The sequence below is a fragment of the Cucumis sativus genome, chromosome 4 (genome assembly GCF_000004075.3).
Source record: "Cucumis sativus cultivar 9930 chromosome 4, Cucumber_9930_V3, whole genome shotgun sequence".
NCBI classification, from domain to species: domain Eukaryota; kingdom Viridiplantae; phylum Streptophyta; class Magnoliopsida; order Cucurbitales; family Cucurbitaceae; genus Cucumis; species Cucumis sativus.
Window position 1 is genome coordinate 3,769,944 of NC_026658.2, and position 20,416 is coordinate 3,790,359.

At 35.0% G+C, this 20,416-nt stretch overlaps 4 protein-coding genes across 4 annotated transcripts; 1 reads left to right on the plus strand and 3 right to left on the minus strand.

Annotated features, from left to right (window-relative positions):
* The first annotated feature begins 832 nt into the window (after positions 1-832).
* On the plus strand, positions 833-2,812 carry LOC101208005 (GDP-mannose 4,6 dehydratase 1). The gene is made up of 2 exons (XM_011654862.2): positions 833-2,091; positions 2,487-2,812. The coding sequence occupies exon 1, from the start codon at positions 936-938 to the stop codon at positions 2,049-2,051; it is 1,116 nt and encodes a 371-aa protein (XP_011653164.1). The 5' UTR covers positions 833-935; the 3' UTR covers positions 2,052-2,091; positions 2,487-2,812.
* LOC101208248 lies at positions 2,778-7,894 on the minus strand. The gene is made up of 6 exons (XM_004146465.3): positions 7,726-7,894; positions 7,565-7,648; positions 7,345-7,429; positions 6,566-6,654; positions 3,222-3,333; positions 2,778-3,104 (listed from the first exon to the last, which is right to left on the minus strand). Exons 1-6 carry the CDS (start codon positions 7,765-7,767, stop codon positions 2,875-2,877), a joined length of 642 nt encoding a protein of 213 aa, XP_004146513.1. The 5' UTR covers positions 7,768-7,894; the 3' UTR covers positions 2,778-2,874.
* Positions 7,895-9,038: 1,144 nt separating this feature from the next.
* Positions 9,039-12,836, minus strand: LOC101207761 (pheophytinase, chloroplastic). The gene is made up of 8 exons (XM_004146463.3): positions 12,530-12,836; positions 12,278-12,406; positions 12,075-12,176; positions 11,810-11,948; positions 11,301-11,471; positions 10,193-10,433; positions 9,866-9,957; positions 9,039-9,561 (listed from the first exon to the last, which is right to left on the minus strand). The coding sequence occupies exons 2-8, from the start codon at positions 12,384-12,386 to the stop codon at positions 9,294-9,296; spliced, it is 1,122 nt and encodes a 373-aa protein (XP_004146511.1). The 5' UTR covers positions 12,387-12,406; positions 12,530-12,836; the 3' UTR covers positions 9,039-9,293.
* A 1,051-nt stretch (positions 12,837-13,887) lies between these two features.
* On the minus strand, positions 13,888-19,791 carry LOC101207518 (putative glucose-6-phosphate 1-epimerase). The gene is made up of 10 exons (XM_004146462.3): positions 19,468-19,791; positions 19,262-19,381; positions 18,998-19,111; positions 18,535-18,586; positions 18,068-18,205; positions 17,755-17,853; positions 17,300-17,397; positions 15,555-15,662; positions 15,365-15,446; positions 13,888-14,179 (listed from the first exon to the last, which is right to left on the minus strand). The coding sequence occupies exons 1-10, from the start codon at positions 19,533-19,535 to the stop codon at positions 14,114-14,116; spliced, it is 945 nt and encodes a 314-aa protein (XP_004146510.1). The 5' UTR covers positions 19,536-19,791; the 3' UTR covers positions 13,888-14,113.
* Positions 19,792-20,416: the final 625 nt, after the last annotated feature.

Consider the following 20,416-nt stretch of genomic DNA (forward strand, 5'->3'; position numbering starts at 1 on the left):
CACAAATACATTAAACACTACAAAGGGGTTTAAGCACCATCACAATAATTAATATGTTAAAACTCCATTTTGATCCTTATACTTTAAAATTTATTCTATTTTAGTCGTAGACCTTAAATTTAATCCCTTGAAATGAACTTTTATTGAAACTGATTATATACTCGCAGACATTTTTATGCAAGGAATCACCATATGTGAATTTGTATTTATACAATATATGAAATGTAAAAAAAAAAAACATAATAAAGATTTATTGAGAGTCTAGGGACTAAATTTACGATTTATTGAGAGTCTAGAGACTAAAATTAGACGTTTGAAAGTACAGACACTAAAGTTGAACAAACTCTAAAGTATAAAAACCAAAATGATATTTTAACTTATCTAATACTATTTTCCTCGCATGAATACATATTTAGATAGAAACAACATATGAACCAAAAACACAAGAACTAAAAGTCATAATCAACATTTGCCAAACAAATCTACAACAAAACTTTCACACGATCAAATTGATCAAATTTGAGTTAGACTTTTTGGTTTCTTTCATCTTAAAGCAGCAAGAAGAAAGCCCTTAACTAAACCCACATGTAAACATGAAATGCATTTACAAGTAAACCAAAATGAAAGCATAATTATGAAAAACTCAATAGTAATTGCATCAATATTGAAGTCTATGGAAATAGAGTGTTGACCATAAGGATGATTAAAATAAAAATGGGAAGAATATAATATACCCTTCATAGATGTGAGGTGGCACGTTTTGATTGGGTAACCCAGGTGTTGTATAGAAAGAAGTTGGGTGTCCACTCGCTCACACTGGATTCAAACCCCTTCTCCTTTACGCGGCTACTATAATTAGAGCTTTCACCCTTCTCTTTCTTCTTCACATTTCTCTCTTTCTCTTCTCATTTCTTCCAGATCCGATTCATCCATCAATGGCTTCCATCGCCGACGGTACCAGATCTACCTCCGATACCAATGGCAAGGCCGCTGAACCGGCGGAGAAGCGACGGACGGCCTTAATTACTGGCATTACTGGTCAGGATGGTTCCTACCTTACTGAGTTCCTTCTCGATAAGGGCTATGAAGTCCATGGATTGATTCGGAGATCTTCCAACTTCAATACTCAACGAATCAACCACATCTATATCGATCCTCACAATGCTAATAAGGCACGAATGAAGCTTCACTATGCTGACCTTACTGACGCCTCCTCTCTCCGTCGATGGCTTGATATTATTCTTCCTGATGAGGTTTATAACCTCGCAGCTCAATCTCATGTTGCTGTTTCTTTCGAAATTCCGGATTATACTGCTGATGTTGTTGCCACTGGTGCTCTACGTTTGCTTGAGGCTGTTCGATCTCATATCGCTGCTACTGGTCGTAGCCACATTCGATATTACCAAGCGGGATCGTCTGAAATGTTTGGGTCTACGCCGCCTCCTCAGTCGGAGACGACTCCATTTCATCCTCGATCTCCTTATGCTGCAGCGAAATGCGCTGCGCATTGGTATACTGTTAATTACCGTGAGGCCTACGGGATTTTCGCTTGTAATGGGATACTATTCAACCATGAATCGCCTCGCAGGGGAGAGAATTTCGTGACGAGGAAGATCACACGAGCTGTAGGTCGGATCAAGATTGGACTGCAGAGCAAGCTGTTCTTGGGGAATCTGCAGGCGTCGAGGGATTGGGGTTTTGCAGGGGATTATGTGGAAGCGATGTGGATGATGCTGCAGCAAGATCAACCTGATGATTACGTGGTTGCGACGGAGGAATCTCATACGGTGAAGGAGTTTTTGGAGGTGGCATTTGGGTATGTTGGATTGAATTGGAAAGATCATGTAGTGATCGACAAGAGATACTTCCGGCCGGCGGAGGTTGATAATCTGAAGGGTGATGCAAGCAAGGTGAAAAGGGTATTGGGATGGAAACCAAAAGTTGGATTTGAGAAGCTGGTGAAGATGATGGTGGATGAAGACGTTGAAATAGCCAAGCGAGAGAAGGTATTGGTTGACGCTGGCTATATGGATGCACAGCAACAGCCTTGATTGCTTCAGATCAGATAGAACCAACCAACCAACAACCACTGTACGCTGCAAATTCCCCGATCCTAATGTTCTTCAAATGCAACCTTATTGAGTAGAGTAATATAGTTTTGATTTGCAGAATTCATTGTCCCTGCTTTTCTTTGTGTTATTTAATCTTATATAATGTTCTTTCACAATCAGTTGTTGCATCTGTTCTCAACTCAACATGTGTTCACAAAAATGTTATTAATAAATACACTACACTACTTCTTCTTTTTTCCCATCTCTGTTCTTCTCATGAATCCAAAATTCGTGATTGCATTATTTTTAAATGGAGTTTCTGACAAATCAACCTTTAAAAACACTTAAAAATTCAGGCTATAGCTTAGGTGAAAGCACCGACAGTGCCATCTTACAATCAATGTGATTTATCGAAATGTCACATGGTGTGTTCAGGCTCTAGAAGATGGATCTTAACAAGCAAAACGAGAAGGTGACATCGGTGGGGAACTTCCAGGGGATGAAAGGGCTAGAGAGGAGAAGTTCGTAATGTGGCTGTTGCCTCTGCCCTGGGCAGCTGGTTGGTTGGTCTGCCGGTGGCGATTTTAGTGGGAGCCAACTCCTTTCAAAGGGCTTCTACGGTCAGCGGTCCAGATTTTGATTTTGGAACACTGCTTTATGACATTTTCCTGACAGCTTGATGTTGCTGTAAACAGCAAATTTGACAATGGATGAATGCTGGAAAAAGAAACCAACGAATCAAGAATTGGCATTTTTATATTTACCATCTTTTGCAATGGAGTGCTTTTGTTTCCTAAATTACAAAACGATTTCTAATAATGAATCAATTTAATTTGGGTTCTGGGGGATGTGGATCTGTATTCAAAGCTACTTGTTCAGAAGATGAGTTGCAGGATGACCCTGTGTCGGCCGTTGCAAGAACAAATGGCTTGATAGATGACCGAAGAGACTCCGGACCCTCTGAGGCAATTCTTCTGCATAATGCATCGCAATTACTAATAACCTCTGTCAATCTTCCCTTGAGCTCACCGATTTCCACTTCCAGTGAGTGAACTACATCACACACATCCAAAGGCAGACAATAGTACATTTTCTTTGTAGAACACTAACATTTGGCGAACCAATCTTTTCCTAAAATAGAATGAAAAAGAGAAAGAACTGTATTGGTACCTTCTGATAGATGTTGGGAAGCTGACTTAACTGCAGAAACAGAAAAATTTAAGCGTTGAAGAAGTTTAACAGCCAAGGCATCTGTGACTTCGATCTTGTTCTCAATATCTTCCTACAACATTTATCACCAAATTAAGTTCCATTGCACAACAATCCTTACAATTCTTCAACTGGAAGAACCATAATAAGGCAGCAGAGTGGTAAATAGCTGTCAATAATAATATGGTTTTCTGTTCAGCTAAAGCACTAAAATGTCTATACAAAATTCTAATTTGAGATTCCGGTAGTTTAGATATGGCAGAGTTTGTTCTTTAAAAACAAAATTAAATGGTAGACGACAAATTCATCAAGGAATGTGAAAATGAAAGTACAAGATGTGACAGAAAAGAACCCCATAAAGGTTCCCTTCAGTGAAATAAATACCTGCAACCATCCAATGGACCTTAACTAATGTAATCCCCTCAACAATTTACCATGAAAATTCTTCGAAAATTCAGATAGAAATGTAGAATTAACTTTCCTTGAGAAATAATGAGCAAAATGAATGAACACGCAAAAATCAAGTCCACAAAAGAAGGGGGTCCAACTATACAAAATAGAACATATAAAATAGCTACAAAAGGTAAGTTGGTGACAAACAAGAGACAGGCTTTTTGTTTAGGAAAAAGAACTTTTCATTGATGAAAAGAGGCCAATGCTCCAAAATACAAGCTACAAATAAAAATACTTGAAGCAATACAACATCAACAAAACAATACAAATTGAAATCAAGTAGAAAATATAAAAGCTTCCCAATTCAGACAAATATCTTGAATGGAGAAATTCAAGAAAACTTAGAAAATACATGAAAAACAAGAAATATGTTGAATTCCAGCCCCTTAGGAAACCTTTGGGACCTTTCAATTCCTCCATAAAAAAACGCACACCCTGGCCTAACCCTGAAAGTACATAGAATTCCACCAGACCTCTACTTTTGCTATTTCTAAAGGGTGATCCAACCAGATATTTTCAAAATGGAATAGGCAAGGACCCAATTTACGGTTGCCAGGACTTAAAAAAAGGATAATGATTGAACCCATCCTAGAGAACCTGACCAAATCCACCTCTTGAACATAATCAACCCAACTCTCAGAAGCTATAAATCTCAATATGAGTAGCTAGGAGCTCCTCTAAATGCAGAGCAAGTGAAAGTACAATTCCTTGAAGGAAAGTCAGCAAGGGCAAATCCTCAATTAGAGCACTAAACTGTCTCATGCTTCTGGCAGCGCAGCCTCCTCTAAGGCTCTCAGAATTCAGATAGCCATTTGACTAGCTTGAAATCTTCACCAATACACCAGTGATCCATACACAAACCGTAAAGATCTGCCAATTCTTTTCATGACTCTTGTTTACTCTTTGGAGTAGAAGGAACATATATTCTGATTAACCAACCCTTGAAGCCATCTTTATACGACAACTAAATGGAAATTGTGAAGGATTCGAGCACCAAATCAAAAACCCTGATGTTTTTCTGACTCCACATAATTTGAAATCGTCCTATAGCACCCACACAGCCTAAGAAATTGTTAAATGACACATGCTCTCAAAAGGGAATGACAAAGAAGAGCGAGAAAGAGAAGGTACATGAGAGAAAACTACAGAGAGAGAGAAGTACATGAGAGAAAATAACAAACTTCTAAATAAAAAAACTGAAGGCCTTCCAATCTAAAAAGGACTTGCTATACTCAAGAGAAGCGGGAAAGATCATTGGAGACTTCTGCAAGAAGCTTGCTCTGAATCCTTCAATAGGGACTTGATAATCTTCCTGCCACTCATCTTTAACTTGGTTTCTTAGAGAATCACTATGCCCCAACTGACTCTTGTTGACAGCTTTAATAAGAGCTCTTTTGGGGGGAGCACCAAGCCCTTGATGTTCCAAGGTATCACTTTCATAAGGAAACATCGTGGCCCATGTCTACCTCAATACTGATTCATGGGAGGCAGAAATTACATGGTTATTCTCTGATAGCATATCTTCTCCTTGAAAAGGTCTACTTATAGTTCATAACAATACAATGTTTCATCATTCAAACCATGTCTACCTCAATACCTCTTCTTCAATTTCCTCTTCCAAGGGCTTTATGTGAGTAAAACTATCCCTAGATTCCTCTTTACTGCCACACTGCCTTTTGTCGAGATGGGTCTAATACATAATTTCCATTTCTTCAAGGACCTAATGAACTTTAATGTGGAGATTTTTCGTCATTTGCTTATGTCTTCATTTTTAGCATCAGTTTCCTCCATGCTTTCAAAAATATATGGCCCACTAATTATCGATCTTCTCTGAAACGCTACTGGAATCCTGTCAAAGGGTCAGCGTTGTCTTCTATGGGGTCATTTCTTCTAAAATATCTTCCCCCTTTCTACTGCTTAGGCTAGCCAAAAACACATCAGAAGTTGCTTCAACCTCAACTTATTTCCCTTTTCATGAAAACAGACGGTTTTTTTGGTGGCAGAGCATGCTATGTGCTATTTGTGGGGTCTTTAGAGTGAAAAGAATAATTAAATTTTCAGACGGATTGAGCATTCTGCGAGTGTTAAATATGGCAAACATTGCCCATTTCAAACTATATCAGGAGGACAGAATACTCTACTCATTTAAGGAAGCTTTCGCCTCTAGATGAAGTCGTAAAGTGAAGAAAAGCATTTAATTGCAATATTATCATCTTTACTACAAGATTCAGCAGAAGACTATTTGGATTCATAATAGGATTCCTAATATAAAAGACATCCTGGAATCATTATTGGTGGGACACCCCCTTTCTGGCAGCAAGAAAACTATTTGGATGGCTATTTTACGAGCTTTCTTTTGGTCCTTATGGAGCGAGCGTATAGGCGGCTCTTTAGGGGCTCTTTTTCCTCTTTCATTTCCTTTTTCGACACTGTTTTGACTATGGCTTTTTACTGATGCCAATGCAGGCACCCTTTGAAGAAATATAGTCTCTCCTTTTTAGTTTCTAATTGGCGCAATTTTTGTACTCACCTTTAGGTGCTGGGGCTTCCCCTATTTCATTTATCAATGAAATGTTTCTTATCTAAAAAAAACTACAAGATTCAGCAGTAGTTCTGAAATTTGGTTTATTTGTACTATAGTGGTGAGGCAATTAAACAAGAACAGCTGGAATAAAGTACAATTCTGTGACCATGAGCCACAAGATCCTGAATCTAGGCATATAATGAGTTTCAAAGTAATGACTTATTGAAGGAAATGATACATATAGAAATAAAAGGGAATGAAGATACCTTAACTCACAACCATTTGCATTCATCATACAAAAATCATTATATTTCATAACAGAACAAACCTGATTTTTGTTGATCTCTTGGACCTTTCCGTCCTGCCACTTACGGTATATTGAGAAAAGCTCCAAAAGCACTTGGGGATTCACAGTAACTACATTGCATTGAAAAAGAAAAAAGAACGGTCAAGCATCATTGTTCAAAAAAAATATTCCCATGCCATAACATGACACATAAATGATAAAATAGGATAGCAATAACTATTTTATAGGAACGCTAACACTAACTAGCTAAAAAATAGTCACAATGATCTCCATGTTCAAGCCACGAAAGAAACCAAAATTAGAAAAATGGTCTCCTCATTTACCTAAACTAGAACATTAACAATTGATTGAAGGCTCATAATTGAATGAAATATTCTACATAATGAAGTTTTTCTTCAACTTGGATTAAGACTAGTTTATATATGCACACATAAATATAAACTACAACACTTTCATTAAGAAAGAATGAAAGAATCCAAACGTATGCAAAAAGAAAAGTCTGGATAGGGAACTCTCCTAAAGGTATGGGTTTAATTTTACAAAATAGAATCTATAGAATAATTAGAACAAATAGAACATAAGGATTAAGGATGCATAATTCATAACGTACAAACAGTAAAAAATTCCAGAAGGGGGTGAAGCACTCTTTTATTTTTCAAATTAATTTACCAATCCCAATATAGAAAATGAACAAATGTGTCAACTGCTTTTAGCTTATATATTCATCTACAGCTACGAGCTACCTAAAGAACCCAAAAGGTAAACTAAACAAACAATAAGTTCAACCCTAAGAATCCTACCAGCATTTGAAGAAGAGGGCGGTTTTCTTACTAAGATATCTGTCAGGCTACCTTCCGTAGGGGGTGACTGCAATATCGGTGTTGTCTACAAAAAAAAAAAACAATCCAAAGAAAATTCCAAATTCAGATCCAACTCCCACAAACTCAAAGAAATTAATTGTAATAATCAGGAAGTCTCAAACGAAAAGGGAAATTGAAGAGAGATAATAACTGAACTTACGATTTGAAGGGATTTGAGCGTCTCTAAGATGGGATCAACAGCTTCTGATCGCTCCGACACGGTGGAGATTACATCAGCTGCCCTCTTCAGGCGTAACAAAAGATGTTGAGAAAAGAAATAAGTGAGAAATGCAAAGAGTTAATAAAGAAACTAAGCAGTACCGCTGAGTGAGAGCGTGAGAGTGCGGATTCTGAAGCCCCCATGTCTGTAAACTTAAGTTTCCGATCAGTGAAACCTCCGACGTAACCAAGGGGATGGAAAAACCCAGCGGATCGAAGGCCCCCAACTAAGTCCGAAAATCGGTTTCGGCTCAAGCTCGAAACCGGGTCAGTTTTTCAATTATTTATTTTGGATAATTATGATGGTAAGGTAACAATTTTTTTTTATCATATTTGTAAACATGCCCCCACAAATAAATAATTTGCAAATTTGATACTTTTAGTCCATTGTTGTTTATACCTAAGTATGAAATAGGGAACAGTAGCAAGTTAGTGGTTGCGTCAATTTCTAGATCTACGGAAATAAGAAGTTAATAAGATATAAAATTGATAATCTTTTTATTAGCAACACCCGCAAACTTTTTAGATTAAAAAAATAATTTACAATTCTTTACCTTACCAAACTCTTTGAGTCAAACACACTTTAATAATATAATTGATTATTTTAATATTTTATTACTTTTGGACTTCTTTAATTTACAAATGGTTTTCATTGATAGACTATTTCAATTATATCTCACGTCACCTAATTGATAATAGATCTTGTACTTGGTAAGGAGTTTATTGTCATCACATCTCATATTTATTAGGCTTAGTAAGCTAAGTTTGCGCCATATGACAATTTCGACATTATATATATATAACTTATCAAACAACTCATTCTTTATTGTTAATGAACAATCTATGTATATTATTGGTTGATCATTATTGTGTGACTTTTTTTATTATTGTATATTGTTTTTATGTTCTCCATAATCTTTTTTTATCACTAATAGAGAGCATTCTATCTTTCTATTAGATATCTATTGACTGTGTAAATGTGTACACACATTTGCTATTAGACATTTATGGTTATTGCTATCAATTTTATCTGTTCTTACATTGAGTTGTCATTAATTTACTGATTTTCATATTTTGATATAAATTGTATTTTAGAACAAATGAGCATGAAACAACCACTAAAAGAAATTAACGGAAGGGTCAAATATTATTGATATACCTTTTTTATATATATATTTCTTTGTATTGATCTAGTTTATCATCAATATAAGTAATAACAAATAAGCATATTAATTATTAACAATTGCTATAAAAAAAAAGGTTGAATTTTTACTGAAGGGGATTGAAAAAAATACTCCAGGCCAAGAAGATTTGTTACTAACTAATATGTAATGTTTAGTATTAATAAATAATACTATTGAGTATCAATTAAATAATATGATTGCTTGATTACAAATAACATGATTTACTCCTGCTAAAAAAAAGAGAGATTTAGTGTCTTTATTTTCTTCATCTTGTTGTATTCTAGTGTTTTGTTTCCATGTCAGAAGAGAAAAGAGAAAATAAGATTGTACAAACTTCAAATTCTCAACAAACAGACGTCTTTGGTACTATTCTAAAATCCATGAAGATTCTAAGTTTCAGACATGATCATTTGAAAAGTATAAAGAAAATATGAGATTTATAGTGTGAATGAATACAAGTGATGCAGTAAAATTTGTGAAAGATCTTCAGAGTGTTGGCTGAAGTTGTTGTAGAGTTGCTAGCCAATCCATCAAAGCAGAATTGACAAGCTCAGGAACTTCATCATGTGGGCAATGCCCTGCTTTCAAATTTACAAGAGTTGTGTTGGGATAAAATTCTTTGATTCTGTTGGCCTTAGCAGGACCAACCCATGGATCCAAATCACCCCACAACAACAACAGTGGACACCGCAGCTCACTCAATACACTGTTTAGAGTATATTTGCTTTGATTGAACATGAATCTTGTCATCAATCTGCACCAAAATCAACAAACTTCAAGTTCCAGGGAATTAAAAGCAATATCTAAGGCCCGTGTTTTAGACTACCACTAATTTCAAGAGCTTTAATTGATAGATAAAGAGTACGCAAATCTTTAACATATATTCCGAGTACTTACATTGATATAATGAAATGGGTCAAAGGATTAAACATGATGTCAATACAAACTAATATCCTGAATAGAATAATGTGAGAGAACACCAAGATGAAGCAAGAAGACGAGTTGCGTCCTGAATAGATACGTCATGAAAAAACTCTTTGATAAGTAAAAATACGTACCTGTAGTAAACTTCTCTAGCATTTGGATCAGCTGCTGGAATCGATATAGACTCTACCAGATAATCATCCACATTTTCAGAATTTATGTATACCTGTAAGAGCAACCATGATGAATCGAAGACTTTCGAGTGTGCATTAACATATACCAGGAAGCCAACCTTAAATGCTTATGAAAAGTATATCATCATTTGAGACAAACAATTAAAAAAATTTGGTATAATGTTAGTTTTCATCTTTACGAATTACAAGTTATTTTCTAGGAATACCAAACGTGATCTCCAAAAGTCTAGAAATGCCTTTTAATATAGAGCGTAGCCACCCACTTACACTCTTCAAAACAGAAACAATTCTAGCTGGTTGCTTGGTTTGCCAGAAAAGAACTCCAAGAAAGATTCGCTGAAAAAAATCCTTCAGCGGCTTCGAAATGAACTTCTGGAAGCTGGTTTCTTCTGGCTCTTCTGTCAACTTATTTACATCTCCAAACTGCCCAGCGGAGTTTAGTAATACAACTCCACGAACCTGCTCCGGCAACCCTGCTGCAGAAACCAAGGCAGTAAACCCTCCAAGGCTGCCAAAGAACCATGAACCAGAGTCACTTCAGTTGCATCATCCAGAATTAGTTTCATTAAAAGCATCGTCACATTCCAGGCACAACTATAAACAACCAACATGGACAAAGCTTTTACCTTTTGTTTTGCCATTGCAACCGTAGATCAAAAGTCTAAAAAACCCATAATGAACAAAGGAAGCTAATTTTAGCCATGGTTATAGAATAGGGCTAAAATACTGAAATATGAGGAAACAATATTGTTATAGAATAGGCTAAAACTCGTGAAATGAGGCTGATTAGTTAGACCAAGAAAAATCGAGTTGAGATCTAAGTTGAAGTAGGGAGTGCCTGCAACTTAGACATATATACTTTTTACCCGAAAAAAATAGGTACCATACTTTGAAACATGCATGTTTTTAGACATTGAAAAGACAACTATACAAAAATCGTAGGCATATAAATTATACTTTTTTAGTTTGCTTTTATGAATGACCTATTTTTTAGACCAAAATGATGTTATTTGTGATGAAATTGTGTATTTGAAAGTGGCATTTTCTACAACAAACATAAACTACTAAGCCACCGAAAAAAAAACTTCCTCAAAGTGGTTTGGAAAAGGAAGTAGAAAGCTATTTTACAGCTAAATTTTTTACTCAAGAAACAGAGCTTAGTTTGATAAAAGAAAGAAATGTGAATGTGAACAGGCAAAAATCAAATCATACTTCACTAACAAATGACAACCAAAACGCTAAATAGTTATACATAAGCATCAAATTGTGATGATAATAATTTAGAGTACACATCATTTTATAAAGCAAAGTTCAAACAAGAACATTTAAAGCATCTCATAATCCATTTAAACTTATGTTTAGTCCATATCATTACCTGTTCCCAACTAAAACTGCAGGCTGTTTCACTACTTCCTTCGTAAAATCGACAACTTGATCCCTCCAGACCATGGCATCGTACTCAATAAGTGCTTTATCACTCCACCCAAATCCCAGCAAGTCTAAGGCATAGACCTTGTACTTCTTAGCCAGCTCTGGTATGTTATACCTTCATTTAGGGGGAAAAACATAAAATATCATGGAATCACTCAATTGATAAAGAAAACAAAGATACAGTCGGTTGCCACAAGACACAGATGTTCAAGTTCATTGATTTAATCCACTTTTTTAACACAGTGATTACACATGAACTCAAATAATTATTGTAATCAACAGTTCCAATACCTAGATTATTGATTTTAAATAGAAGAAGGAACAGAAAGATACAGAATTTGAACTGAAGATCTAATACCAAAAACTTGAACTTAATATTTTTCCAACTCATTCATTAAAAAAAAAAATGATTTAGAAGTAAAAGCAAACCCAAAAAAGGCAACTAAATCAGACCTCCAATGAAATACAGAAGCACCAAAACCATGTATAAGAACTATCGGAGGACCTTCTCCTTGTACAACATAATGTATCTTGTGACCCCGCCATGTCCAGAAGTTATAACCTTCTGGTTTGAATGGTAATCTTTCCATCCCTACAAAAAGAATAATTCAGAAACTTAGCCAAGCTGCATTTAATAAGCCAACATCAAGGAGGCCAGTTTCGAATAATCTACAAGCAAGACCCACTAAACCAAATACATATATATATAAATTCCGACCTTGAGCAGGCTGTATAACCGCAGAGGAGCCCATAACCGAAACTCCAGAAGCCACAATTCCCCTAAAAGCAAAACTTCTCCTATTCATTACACATTTGCTTCCTCCCAAGTAGAAAGCCCAACACAATCAATTCAGTATTCAATGTTCGCAAATAGAAACACAGAGAAAAGGGAGCAAAAAAAGAGTAAGCAACGAATCTTACTATACTGAAATGCTCTCCTCAAAGGAACAAAAACCCAGTTAGCAGTAGGGTTATAGAGCTCTGTCTTAACTTTAAGGGACGGCGAAATGCCATTGGACGAGGAAATCATCGAGAAGGGAAAAGATTATACTACAATATTCCAGATAGTGGAGAACTTAGACGTTAAGTAAACTGTAAAATTGATGTAATGGGAATGAAAAAGAAAAATCGAATATCCTGGGAAGTGAGGTTCTCCAATTGAGAGGTTAAAACCTGTAATATCTGTGGCTGGTGTGGATTTGGGCGTTGTGGCGAAGTTTTAGCCAGTGCTTGGTCAGATTTATACCTTTTCAGACTTCTGGTGGAGAAGGAGAAGATGACAAACTTTTGTTTTTTTTCTTCTTGAAAGGGACCCCCCAAGAAAATGGAGATCTTCCTGCAAGTACTGAGTGCTTCTGAAGCCAGTTCCCTGCCCCTTCCATGTAGCGGAAAATTCGAGGGAAATTATAGTGAAGACGATACAGAGTGAGTTGCCGCGGCTAACTTTTTTCTTTTCGTCTGTTTCTTCAGCCATGGCCCTGTGGTTTAGAGGATTTTACGTACTCCGGTAAAATAAATAATAATTATAGTTCAAACAACAACAATAATAATAATGCTTCTTACAACGTTTGGAATAGATAAAAATATTCATAACAATTCTCCAATTTTAAATTATCATAATAAGAAAAAAGGATGGAAAATTGACTAAAATAGACCTATTTGGGAGGAATGGATGACTTTTACAATTGAGTTCGAAAAAAACTTTGAGTTTTAGTATAAATTGACGGTAGAAAATCAATTTCCCCCTTGATGAGAAGGGTGTGAAATTAAAAATTGGCGTTCTAGGTCAAGGGAAGAAAATTTTCATTAAGGGCAAAGTTAACTTTTTGTTATCAATTTCTTCTTACAAAACTTTTTTCAAATTCAATTCTAAAATTCATTTACTCCTCCAAAATTGGCAATTTTCCAAGAATGAGTTAACATTTTTTTAAAAAATGGTTATCATCTTTTAAACAAACTAAAATAACCTCTAATAAAAATTTGTGTGGTTTTTTAAATGAAAATAGAAAGAAGTTAAATAATTTTCTATATGAAAATTTATGATTGAAAAATATTAGGGAAGCCTAGTACTAATACACTAAAAAAAGACCTAATAGACTAATATCAATATTAAGAAATTAAAACTTAGTTAAAGAAAGTATAAAGACATATCTAAAACTTTTTTTAAACTAAATTTATCTACATTTAGATTAATGTGACATTAAATTGTTTTATATTTCTATTGAAGTTTTTAAATCTTGCATTTAATATCCTAATATTTATAAAACCTAAAACCATGAAAACTAGACCTAACCAAGGAATTTTTTTTTAATATTTTTAAATATAACAAAAAGAATTGGAACTATTTACCAACAATACCAAAATCTATCAAATTCTTCTACTTAATTTTTTTTTTTTTTGCTATGTATAACAATTTCTCTATATTTAAACTCCTATAGCATCATTTCAAGCATGCAATTATATTTATCTAACTTAAACAACCGGCAAGACAAATGCAAGCTTCTCAATTCTATTAGATACAAATTTAGAGCATGTCTAAATTAATGTAATCTTCATTCATCAGAAGAAGGCTTTCACAAAAGCACCTTATATTATGATATAGTTTGTACTGTTCACTTGGATGTAGCCAATGAAATTTTGAGAAGCACAGAATCCTACAAAAGGGATCCCATTATTCAAGGCTTTCAAGAACTTGAATCAGATTAAAATAGGTGATAATGAAAGGATTCAAATATCAGAGTAGCCTTTGTTCATGTTTCAAGTAATTCTAAGTTCCTGCGTCGCTGTCCAAGATTGATCAGGCTCTAGCTGGACCTTCCTTATCTGTAGGGCTCCCAAGAAAAGAGAGAGAGAGTGGATCAAAAACTTTGTAAGAAGGTTTTAAATGAATGCAACCAGGAAGTAAAGAAACAGTGAGATGGAAGACTTGAGAAAGCTCACTAATGATTTACAAGAACTTGATCTTGAGCATTAGTTTGTCAAGAATTTGATTTATATCCATGATTGTGGGTGTTTGGATCAACTTACACACACATGGTCTAATCTCAGTAACATTTGGGCATAAAAAAAACTATAGGAAATTAATTTCTGGTAGGTGATAATCATAGACATTGTCTAATCTCAGTAACATTTGGGTATCAAGAAAACTATAGAAAATTAATTTTTGGTAGGTGATAATCATAGATTGAATTGAGGACCTCTTAGTTAATTATTGAGTTCTGAAAAATCTGTACAATTCTTATATTATCGTTGTAATAAAATTTAGAAGGTAAATCTGATGAGTAACTAACAAAAAGTAAAGATGTTCATGCTTCACCGAAGCTAAGATGAGTAAGGATTTATTAGGCATAGACTTTAACTTTGCGTCCAATAGATTCTTGAGTTTTAAGTCTCTAAATTTCAGTTTTAAACCTCTAACCTCTCAGAAGTATTTATTGACAATACCCAATAAGCCTCTAAACTTTGAATGTGGTATTATTATTATTATTTTTTTTATTTTTTTTTGGGGGGGAGGGGGGGAGGTCCTAGTCATATTTTTAAAAAAATTTAAAAATTGTCTAACATATAAATTTTGATTTTAGTTCGTTCAAAAAATAAATAGTTTTTAGTTGGTCCATAAATTTTAAATAATGTTCGGTCAAAAGACCTATTAGACAGTTAAAAATTTAGGGAAGTTTAAAGAACGATTTGACGTTTTTCAAGATTTATGAACTTGTTGGACAAAATAGAAAGTTTAAAATAGCTTCAAAATTCAACCAGATACACACAAACATGAAAGTTTATGAACCAGTGAACTTGTAATTTAACCACTAAGATTTAATTAGATGGAATTAAAATTTTAGAATAAAAATTGACTTACCATCTTTGTTTGTTTTGTTTTTCTTTTTTTTCCTTTTTGCCTTTGTCTAGCTAAACTTCATGTCTTAATGTGGGCATGTTTATAACCAATAGGATAAGTAAAACCAGGTTACATATGAGGAGCTTTTTTTTCCCAAAATGTGAAGGTACCTTAGCATTCTCAACACAAACGAAATCCCTATAGCATGCTTCCATCTGCAAATGCGGGTTCCATAACACTGCATCGGACCAACTACATTGAAAATGGGACAATAAAACCATAAGTTAAATACAAACAAAGAAAAACGATAGTTTGAAGCCAAATGCATACCAAACAGAGCATCAAATCGATCCGACTCACTTTGTATTGCTGATAAGTATGTTGTCACCCAATCCATTATCCAGATTCAATTCTCCAGGTGCATCAAGATAAACACAATCAACAAATCCAGGAAAACTGACCACGTCCCTGCCCGTTAAAATTTTGGTAAGAGAATTGTTAGAAACCTTTTGTATTTTATAATGCCAAGTTTCCAAATCAGATTTGCTGCATTTTGACCAAAGAAATATGAGAAAATGATTCCATGAGTCACATATTCTAAAAAGGGAACATGAGGGAATTGGATGAGTGAGAGGGAAAGAGTCTAGTATTGTTAGGAATAACTACTTCTAGAATTACTCAAAGGAGTAACGTGTGGAGAAGTCTACTTCGTTAATATTTTAAAGCACACCAGAGATGGAATCTGATTTCTCTATAAAATACAAGTTTGGCCAATTTTCAATTATAGCCAAATGAATTAAAAATATTTACAAATATAGCAAAATATCACTAATAGATGTTGAAACCAAAACACTTGTATTAAGGAAAACGCTCTACTGGAAAAACTGACCAGCATTAGAAATCTTTGAGGAACACATTTATTTTCAACCTTTTAGGTGTTTTCTTGTTGTAAAAGGGTCTGATGCAGATGTAGATTGCTGCATTGGCTTGGGGAATAGAGTTACATCTTTATTTTATAGCTTAAGTTTTTGTGCAATTTGGAATGATGGTTATATTCATTCACCTTTGAGACATGGGTGTCTTGTGTGTTGTATTTCACATAATCATTGCTAGAATATTATCATCTATCAGTGATAGATGTTGATACACTACTAAAATACTTATCATCTATCACTCATAGATGTTGATACACTACTAGGATACTTATCATCTATCACTCATAGATGTTGACAAACACTTATAGATGTCTACCAGTGCCTAAGACTATGAAATTTGTTATATTTGTAGATATTTTCAGAAGTTAAGTCATTTAAGACAATTTTCCAACGAGTTCTGTTTTGGTTTAGCCTTATAGGAATGACTATGCCCTTCTCTTCTACTGTTTTCTTCCGAGTAACGGTAGTCTCTGCTCCAGCTCTTCACAACAAGTTCATGTGTCTTGAAACTACAGAGTTACCCTTGGGGGCCCAAGGGCCGATTCTCACTTGCCCCACATTCAATTTGAAATTTTCCTTTCACAGTAGAGGGTATTCCACAGCACAACTTTTTATTCCTTTTAGTTTTTCCAACAATCAGGAAGCAAATACAGGAAGAAGAAGAATTTCACCATGGCTGCACTAATTATAGAAGTATTGTCTGATCTCTCCAAACAACTTGATCCTCTTGATGGAAATAATTATGAACACTGGTCCTAGAAGATTCTCACCTTCTTCAGGAATGGAGGTAGATGAAGCGTAGACAACCTCCAGTTGTTTGAAGAAGATGCGAAGCTTTTGGTACTTGAGTTTTACAATTGGTTACATCAAGAGGGTTGAGTTTGGAAAATTCATGGAATACTTTTGAAATCAGGACAGTCAAGGTGAATATAAACAAAATTTTGCTTTCAAATTGTTGGAAAAACTAAAAAGAAATAAACAGCAGAAGAGAATTGCACACGTGGCTAGGAAAAGGAACATATACTATAGTTATATAGAAGAAAACAGCAGGAGAGAAGGTATTTCTATATGAAGTGCACATTGTGGAATCTTGCTAATAAACGACCAAGGGATACCTAGTTCAAATTCAACGCAGTATCTAATGTATAGGAAACATAAATCACTACAAACCTTTCTTCCACACCCTCCAATGGATTGGTGGGATCTGGATCTTTGTTCAATGTTTTACAACCCTTCAATCCCCCAACTTTTACTCCACTTATAGAAGCCTGCATCCCAACAGAAATATAGCTGTTCATTTATGCAAGCTCATGGGTATTAATGATCAGATTTATAATGATAATATTTTCTTTTCTTATTAATTTCAAATAATTAATTAAACTCTTTGCCATTTCTCCTCTTCTTTTCTCTCTGACTCTTTTCCTTGTTAAATCAATGTCCACATCAATCTTTATTATGCAGCATGCACTTTCCAGTTGATATTGAGTGGGTAAAGATCAGGGATCACCAACAAAATTCTGGTATGGTTTCCTGACCCGAGATATTGTGGGCACTAATTAGCGTTCAATTGAACCAGAAAGAAAGATCACTCGTTAAACCACTAAAATGAGCTATTGTGTGCTTACATTAAAATATGTATGCAATGCCGTAGTAAATGAAAATGGCTTCTTGTCAGTATTCTTAATTATTAGCTCAGTGGAAAGGCTCCTTTCGCTCAAAATAATCTGCAAAGAATTGAAAACAACTATTAACAGATCTTCTGACCATAAGGAAGCTGAAATAGATTTGTACTCGAGAGGTTATGAGAACAAAAAGTAAAACCCAAGCAGAGATAAGAAACCTATTAATTTCTGAGAGGCACATTCAAAGATATTAAGTGTTTACTGTTTACAAGTTCTGAATTCATCTATGGTATTGGTAGAGCGAGTAACAACAAACCTTGTATAGAGCATGAAAACTGAAATCCCACATGGAACGACTATATGAATCATCCTTTAGTTCAAGAGTTACACCTGGGTTGCCTTCAACACTTTCAGAATCAAAGACGGACCAATCCACGTTTCTTGCAAATCCATGCTGTCAAAGCCATAGTCATAAGCATGACCAAGTCAGCATTCTCTAGATGAATATGATACAGCAGAAAACAAAATGGAAGAAGTAAAAGGAAAATTCACATTTCATAACAGTTGACATCCATGGTGTGCGTGGTCAACTAAAATGCTGGAAAAATGACCATTCTAACATGATTTTGAAAAACCAAGCATTTATGAGCTGGATAAAAGATAACTGACAAATTTTTACACTGGTAACTGTAGTTGTCAATAACTTCCAAGGATTGATGCAATATGCCCAGAAAAGACTAAAGAACACAGCTTGTAGTAATGAAAACATACAAAGAGCGATACCTGTTGAATAGGGCCAGGTCCAAATTGTGGGAAACAATGTGGAATGCCTCCACTAGCACAAGAAGAGCGCTGTCAGTACTTTGACAAAAACGTCTTTTTCAGGTAATCTCGGCCTTTTTCTATTAATAGAACAGTCATCTCGATTTTTTTTTTTATAAAAAAAGTGCTATAGCAGCCGCAGATTCAAACGCTCGTCAATCTTTTGATTCAATCACAAGGGACTAGTAATTATTCCTCCATTCCCCCATTTTTTTCTCACCATTAGTATAGTGTACAGAGCGGACATGATTTTATTTTCTTGGAATTGGAAAATTCAAGATGAAGGGATGGATTCAACTATTGGGCATAAAACTTGGAACACATCGATGATTCATCTATTGTTCCTGGAATTGAAGAAGGTGCTACAGATAAATTTAGAAAATGAGGAAAACGCGAAATGAAAATCAGGCAGGAAGAAACCAACCTGATTGGTTTCTTCTTGTTAAAAACAGCATCCGGGCGAACAAACAGGAGATCCTTCCCATTAGCGAGTCTCCAAGATGTAATGCATCCTCCATACAAATATACATCAGCCTCACTGAAATCGAAACAAAATCATATACATTTCACACCTTCATTCCGAATAATCACAATTCACAATGCAATATGAAGTTGAACTTCCAACATGACAAGCAATTAGAAAAATAAAAATCCAATCTGAAATTAAAGCGGAAATCCAAAACCTCACCTGCCACTCGGAGAAGTGAGCACAACCTTGGGTAAACTTCCTTCGCCTTCAGTAAAACTCACCCCCAAAGTAGCAAAATCTCCTCTCAGACTTGCAACAGCAACACCCCGGTATCTTTGACTATAACACTCGAAGTTTAGTAAGAAAGTCAAATGAACTTCCTCAGCAATATAGCAAATAACAAAAGAGTTGAAAAGGGAACTCACCGATTTGCTGGACGAACGCATGGAGAATATTGGGCGGGGAGGGCGATTTTCATGCAAGATATGGACATTGTTATCTAAATCGAATAAGATTGAAATTGGTTGATTGAATTTCTCGGAAGCAGAGTTGAAATTCACCTCAAACCCATCTTGGTTTACAATGCTGCGGTGATTTGTTTTGTGCTGGAAGAAATACGGATATTCTCGTTTTGTTCGCAACTCCGCAAAATTTTTCTTTTCGTTTGGCCGTTTGTTGATGTTAGATAAAATTACCAAAAAGGACTTCACGCACATGAAATGATATTTCCGCTAGCCTACTCTTTCATGCTTCTCAAATATCGATCTACCTTCTCTCACGGTCTCGCTGTGCATTGCAAATTGAATATTGAGTATAGAGAGAAGAAGCAGACGTCCCAAAGTACTCGCACGTGTGCACTCCTTGTGGTCATGTCGAAGTTCATCGCACCATATAAAAAGAACATCCACAGCTAAGAAAAGAAAAGTAAAATTACTTGATGATAAGACTGATAAAAACGTCCCAAAAAGATTATACAAGATTCATTCTCTAATCTATTTTGTTGCTATGGAATTTTCACTTGCATCACTTGGTTACTTAATTTGTATGGATTGTTGATTTTTTTTTACACGCCTATAAAAGTTTAATACTTTGATTGATTATATTTGTTCGTTTTTAATAACTATGCACAATTCAATTTTGGATGTTTAAGAAATGTGGTATATATTTTGTTAGATGTCTATCTTAGTTAGCAATATTGTTTTTGAATACTTATAATGTTTTTTAATCCATATATACAGAAATATATCCATTAAATAGATTTACATTTTGTGTTTTTTTCTATCATTTTGAGATGTTCACATCCACAACCAATATGAAATGTAAACCAATAACATATTTTTTGTTATATGTAATTTTTATAACACATTGAGTAAA

Excerpts from the sequence above, each read along its gene's own strand:
- LOC101207761 (XM_004146463.3), bottom strand. The coding sequence starts at position 12,386 with ATGATTTCCTCGTCCAATGGCATTTCGCCGTCCCTTAAAGTTAAGACA. Across the intron at positions 12,177-12,277 it reads GAGGAGAGCATTTCAGTATA|GAAGCAAATGTGTAATGAAT; the intron begins GTAAGATTCGTT and ends TCTACTTGGGAG. Across the intron at positions 9,562-9,865 it reads GCTAGAGAAGTTTACTACAG|ATTGATGACAAGATTCATGT; the intron begins GTACGTATTTTT and ends ATTTTGGTGCAG.
- LOC101208005 (XM_011654862.2), top strand. The coding sequence starts at position 936 with ATGGCTTCCATCGCCGACGGTACCAGATCTACCTCCGATACCAATGGC.
- LOC101207518 (XM_004146462.3), bottom strand. The coding sequence starts at position 19,535 with ATGTCCATATCTTGCATGAAAATCGCCCTCCCCGCCCAATATTCTCCA. Across the intron at positions 18,206-18,534 it reads GACCTGGCCCTATTCAACAG|CATGGATTTGCAAGAAACGT; the intron begins GTATCGCTCTTT and ends TGGCTTTGACAG. Across the intron at positions 14,180-15,364 it reads TTTGTGTTGAGAATGCTAAG|ATAAGGAAGGTCCAGCTAGA; the intron begins GTACCTTCACAT and ends GGAGCCCTACAG.
- LOC101208248 (XM_004146465.3), bottom strand. The coding sequence starts at position 7,767 with ATGGGGGCTTCAGAATCCGCACTCTCACGCTCTCACTCAGCG. Across the intron at positions 7,430-7,564 it reads CGCTCAAATCCCTTCAAATC|ACAACACCGATATTGCAGTC; the intron begins GTAAGTTCAGTT and ends TTTTTTTTGTAG. Across the intron at positions 3,334-6,565 it reads AAGAGATCAACAAAAATCAG|GAAGATATTGAGAACAAGAT; the intron begins GTTTGTTCTGTT and ends TAAATGTTGTAG.